At 30.7% G+C, this 6,205-nt stretch overlaps 1 protein-coding gene across 1 annotated transcript in view; it reads left to right on the plus strand.

Moving 5' to 3' along the window:
* The window catches only part of LOC132736063 (tRNA (guanine(10)-N2)-methyltransferase homolog), a 28,055-nt gene extending 22,115 nt beyond the window's left edge, over window positions 1-5,940 (plus strand). The window contains exons 11-15 of the mRNA XM_060723113.1: window positions 102-269; window positions 2,274-2,346; window positions 2,829-2,966; window positions 3,593-3,713; window positions 5,751-5,940. Of these exons, the coding sequence (XP_060579096.1) occupies window positions 102-269; window positions 2,274-2,346; window positions 2,829-2,966; window positions 3,593-3,713; window positions 5,751-5,912 (662 nt within the window). The 3' untranslated portion in view covers window positions 5,913-5,940. The remainder of the gene's footprint in view (window positions 1-101; window positions 270-2,273; window positions 2,347-2,828; window positions 2,967-3,592; window positions 3,714-5,750) is intronic.
* Window positions 5,941-6,205: the final 265 nt, after the last annotated feature.

The raw sequence follows: 6,205 nt of genomic DNA on the forward strand, positions 1-6,205 counted from the left end.
AATATTAAGTCTATGAATGAGTTTAACTCTTTATACAAAATTACCTTTTTACTATACAGTTTGTCATATATTTCTAGTACTGTATATTCTTTTTTTCAAAGCGCGACCAAGTCGTTGTAACGAGAAGAAGAGAGCATCTGATGAGAGTATACGATCAAACCTACGACAGTACGGTCTCGAACATCTATATATAGATGCACTAGTTGCTGATTCCTCCAGGTCAAATATGTGGCGTGACAAAACATTGTTTGATGCCATTATTACAGATCGTAAGTTAGTCTTCACATTGGTCTGATAAATGGACATGTTTCCTGTTGAAACAATGTCTCTTTAATTTGTAGATGTACTTTGTTCGTCTTTGGTTGAAATACTTTTAATTGCAGGAATTTATTGTATTGTGTTATTTTATATTGTAACATTTCTTATTGCACATGCTTTGAAAGATTTATTATAGAATCATTTATAAGTTAGGATTATATTCATACTCAACTCTGTCAAAAGTTTGTGATAGCTATGTAGCCAAGTAGAATGTGAAAAAAGTATTTCATTCTTGTATGGGTACAATTTAGGAATAAAATTATGATGTCACATAATCTATTTGTTTGAACATTATTAGTTTACAGTTTATACAATTTAAGTTTGATTATGTTGGAAGCTATAAGCTAATTAAAGCACTTATGAATTACTTCTGGAAAGCAATAATTGTAAAGTTTCTTGCTCAGGGAAACATTAACTTACCCCTGATGGGGTTTTAATCCACCCAGTCAACATTCCCCAATGCGTCAACTGCCTGGCCATGACGCCACTGCACTCATGAACATTTTAAGTGCTGATGACTTTGTCTGCATATCTTTGTTGTCACCAGCCAAAATTAGCTTTGCTATAGTTACACTATGACTATTAATATACTTAAAACCTTTAATTTTTGAAAGTGTATTTTACGTATTTATCAAAGTATATAATATATATACTGAAACAAAAAAGAGACTTTCTCCAAGTTTGAATGTAGATATGTTAGTACAGTTTTTAGCTCGACTTTTCTATGAAAAGGGGAGCTATCCTACTCGCGTCGGCGTCGGCGTTAGCGTTGGCGTCACACCTTGGTTAAGTTTTTCGTACCACCCCACTTTATTTCAGAAGTATTACAAGTATGGCTTTGAAACTTACCATACTTGTTCACCATCATAACCTCCATCTACAGACAAGAGTACATAACTCTGTCAAGGTTTTTGACAGAATTATGGCCCTTTTTTGACTTAGAAAGTGTATTGAGCTTGGTTAAGTTTTTTGTACCACCTCACTTTATTTCAAAAACCATTGGAGGTATTGCTTTGAAACTGACCATACTTGTTTACCATCACGACCTTCATCAACAGACAAGAGGACATAACTCTGTCAAGGTTTTTGACAGAATTATGCCCCTTTTTGACTTAGAAAATACATTGAATATGGGTAAAATCCACTTATTGCCTTAACCCTTTGAGATATTGCTTTGAAACTTTTAATGCTATTTCACATCATTACCCCCATCTGTACGCAAGAGAAGGTAACTCTGTCAAGGATTTGTTTTAAAAATTAAGGCCTTTTATCGACTTAGAATCTTGGTTAAGTTTTTAGTACCAGTCCACTTTTTGACTGAACTGTTTGAGATATTAATTTGAAAGTTGGAATACTTGTTTACCATCATGGTCCCAAAACATGGGCAGGAGAAGGTAATTCTGTTAAGGATTTTATTTGAATTATGGCCCTTTTTGACTTAGAAACTCAGTTAAGATTTTCATTCTTGTCCACTTGTTGACTTAACCATTTGAGATATTACTTTGGAAGTTGGAGTTCTTATGTGCCATCATGAGACCTATCTGTAAGCAAGAGAAGATAACTCTGTGAAAATGTTTCTTGATTTGTACTTAGAAATTCCTAGTTAAAGTCTTGTGTGCCCTTAACTGTCAAAGTTTTGTTTTATAGGCAAGCACTAAAAAAGTCGAGCGCGCTGTCCTTCTGACAGCTCTTGTTCAATCCTTTTGTAACTCGATTTTTACGTTGAATAAACATATCGGGCTTTTATACGGGGATTAGCTGATCGATTTTGCAAACAAAACGAGTTTTACAAGCTACTACATGTTTATAAGTGTGTACATCTAAGTGGTACCCTTGAACAACTGGCACATACTTTGCGAAAGTTTCTTTTTTGGTTCAGTATATAAACAAATGTATATTAGGTATGTATATTTTAATGGTATCTAGTTATAGATTTATCCCCTGTATTATTTTAGCACCTTATGGTATTAGAGAAGGAGCAAAAAAGGTGGGCACACAAACAGCTGATGTTATAATAGATGAAGAGCTGTAAGTAATTCTTACAACATACAATTATCTTCAAGTTTCATATATAAAAGAAATTTTTTTTAAAAACATTTTCTTTTTTTTACAAATAACTGCCTGCCCACAAATATCTGAAATACCATTATAACTTTCATTAAAACCCATTTTAAGAGAGAAAAAAGATCTGATCTTCATTTTATCTCTGGTTGGTTAGTAAATAGCTAAGCATTGTTTATGGTTTACAGGGAAGTTTTATTTCTATTTCGATTAAACTCGGGCTTATGTATGCTTTCTCTCGAAGTTGACATATGATAATTTCTCTATGTATGGTAAAGCTACATGTCTCCAGTTAATTATGGTTATTTCTGAATGTTTTTTTTTTTTTTGACATTTGGACACTTTACAACATTTTTTCACTAATAAGAAAAATTTCTAAACTTTCATGAAAATTTACATGAATCAGGTGTTATGCTGTTTTAATGTTGTATATTTTTAATTTACCACAGAAAAGCTAGCGGTAACCACTATCCTAAAAGATTAGACTACCATTTATCGGATATATTCAAGGACTTGCTGAATTTCTCCGCTAAATATCTCAACAAAAATGGCCGACTTGTTTACTGGTTCCCGGTATCAATACAAACGTAAGTGCACCTTATTATGTTATGTTTATAAAACTTTCCCTCAACCTTTTGACTTTGTATAATAAATGGTATGCTTTGAAGTTAAAACAGTCTATTTGACAATTTGAAGGATTTCAATACCAGAATAATAAAATTTAAGGTGGCAGCATGGCCGAGTGGTTAAGGAGTCAGACAAGTAACATAAGGATTACTGGTTGCTTGGGTTCAAACCCCATCAGGGGCAAACGCTTGTTTTCGTGAGCAAGAAATGTTACACTTATTGCTTAGTACTGGTTGGCTCCAAGAATGGATTCAAAAGTGTTTCAATAAGCTAATAGCTTCCACCACAATTGAACTTGAAGAAATTAGTACAAACAATCAACTAATACTAAAAAACAGTAAACAGACAGGATGTACAGGCTGGTCCAGCTGTCACTGAAACCAAGAATATTATTAAATAAAAGAGTACTGGCATAATGAGCATAGTAATGAAATCTGATATAATAAAATATCGTCCAATCTCTTACAGACAAATTTGCCTGCTGATGTGTTAAATTAACACATTAAGAATAGGCTTGTAAAATTACTCAATGGTGTTTACTGTTAAATATGAACAAAATCACATTGTTTTTTTTCTTGACTTCCAGGTACACTGAAGATAACATACCAACCCACCCATGTTTAAAGATGGTACATAATTGTGAACAGAAACTAAATACTAGACTATCTAGAAGACTTATCACCATGGAGAAGGTCAAAGATTATTCTGTGAGTTTTTCATTCACAAACCTTCATTTACTTAAAAAATATACTGTTTACTTGGTGTAAACTCCTGTTTATTTTGGTAGAGAGAATAACATAAATTATATAAGGAGTATGAAATTCATATACATTGTACATATAACCTAAGGAAATTCTTTCAAATTTTAAGAATAATGTTGGTAAGTATATGATGGGACTTGTTTTCCTAAAGAGCAGTATGAATAAACTGTGATACTTATTTGCATGTATGGCAGATGGTTTATTATGATGATTTGGTTAGATATCATTTTTGATCATTTATATACAGTTAAAGAATGATATAGGCAGACATATGTGCCACCAGATAAAGGCTACATACGAAATATATGTCATTTATAATTGTCACTTTTGGTAAATTTAAGTTAAACTATATTGCATGAATTTAAAAACTACATTTTAGCAAAGACATGTTTATCAATTACCCATTTCTTATTTATTTATGAATGGTTTTAACAAAGTTTGTGAATTTATCAATGTTATTATGTCCTTTTCTTTGTCAAAATACTTGGAACAACATATTCCCTTTTTTTTATCTCTGGTGTTTTATTCATCATGAAAATACAGAATATCTGTCCCATCTCAGTCGAATATATTTCATATGAACTGAAAAAATCATCTCTATAAAATTTCAATTTAATTTAAATAAAAAAAAATTAAACAAAAATACAAAATATATTAAAAAACGAAAACAAGGTATGCTGTGACTTAAGGAAAGAAAAAAATCACTTATCATTTAGAATATCTCAAAATGGAATTTCACTGTATATACATGTATAATTGTGTATAATATTAGTTAATAAACAAAAAAAGAATGTCTCAATTTTACAAAAAAAACAACATTTTTATCAGTTATAGGAAGGAAAGAAAATGTCATATAAATTTCAATTCCGTTTGTTTGAACAGGGATGCCAAAAAACTAATATAAATATATATATATATCAACAAATTTAGAACAATTTACAAAAAAACAACAACATATCTATCAAAATCTTGTCTGAAAATCTCTGCATTGTGCCTCCTAAATAATCCTGCACTTATTTTATAGACAATGCGTTTGTTACTACTGCCCTTTATGAGAATTATTTCCCAACTTTTGTACTACAAGAACTGAAATCATGAAAAAATCTAACTAATGATAACATCAATTTCCATAACAAGAAGTTAATGTGCAATAAATATTCATTTCCCTGCAAAAAGAGAAATGGAAATTTCAGTAGAACCAAACACAACAGATGTTTGTCAGGTCAAGGCATACTTGATTTCATATTTGTCTGAACATGTTCAGTTTTGATGAACTTGTTTCTGTTTCTGGCAAAATGAAGAATAATCAAATTTAAAATGAAGTATTTTATTTTGATTCTAATTGTTTCTTTTCTGAGTGCAAATTATGCATTAATTTAAGTAACTGATGAGTAGAGCAAATGTGTTTTATTCTAAAATCATGATTTTGAAACGTTTCTAGTGTTGATTTTTTTCACCATCAATATTTGAAAGTAAATATTCTTAAGCTTATCCATTTTTTTATTGATAAGGTATTGAAATATTCTATATAGATCTGTCAATGGCAGTTGATATAGCTTTAGGATAAAAATAAAACTGTTTCTATGTATGATACAACAAGGGTGTTGATTTTCTAATAGATAACTTAGTGGTTGGATAACTTAAAATGTCAATTTTACCAAAGTGTCAGCTTAACTTTTATGCAATGCAGCTGAAATGTATGATTTGTGACTTTTTAAGCAAAAAGAAATCATAAGTAGAATAAATTACACGTAAATATAAAAAAAGTCAAGTGTTGTTATCCTTCATTTTTGTTATAACAATCAAGTTCTGATTTCCTTCCTTCTTTATCTGTATAAAATATATATATTTCAACTTTAATCTAGATTTTTGCAGTATTTTTAAGGCTATGTGCAGTGAAATTTCAGCCTTTAAAAGTTATATTCACACTATAATCTTTGTTCATCTTGACTAATGAATTGTCGTATATGTAATATATTACAGGAGGAGGATATACATGAAGCTGAGGTTAGAGTGGACCATTTTGAGGAATCTACATTCAGGGAGATGTATTTTAATGACTCAAACATTCAAAAAGAGAAATCATCGTCCATTTGTGACAAATTAACAGTGAAAACTAACTCTTTAAATGTGAATGATACATGATTTTGTATGAATATAATTTTGTAATCTATGTATTTGTGTTGTTTTGTTTCATTTTAAGCTTGACTATTTCAAAAATAGTGAGAGCTAACTACTCACCCCAGTGTCCGCATCACTCTTTGGTATATTTTGGTGTCTCCAAAGCAATTGAAGAGAATGGTTGAAACTTATCAGACTTTTTTGAGAGCATAAAAGGTGAACACCTTACAAGGCCCATAGGTCAAACATAGATTTTTGTCAGAATTATGGCATTTTTTTAAGTTAGAAAATTGTCTGTGTACTTGTTTTACTTTCTT

Source organism: Ruditapes philippinarum, unplaced genomic scaffold (genome assembly GCF_026571515.1).
Source record: "Ruditapes philippinarum isolate M1 unplaced genomic scaffold, ASM2657151v2 ctg854_1_1_1_1, whole genome shotgun sequence".
In the NCBI taxonomy this organism is placed as follows: domain Eukaryota; kingdom Metazoa; phylum Mollusca; class Bivalvia; order Venerida; family Veneridae; genus Ruditapes; species Ruditapes philippinarum.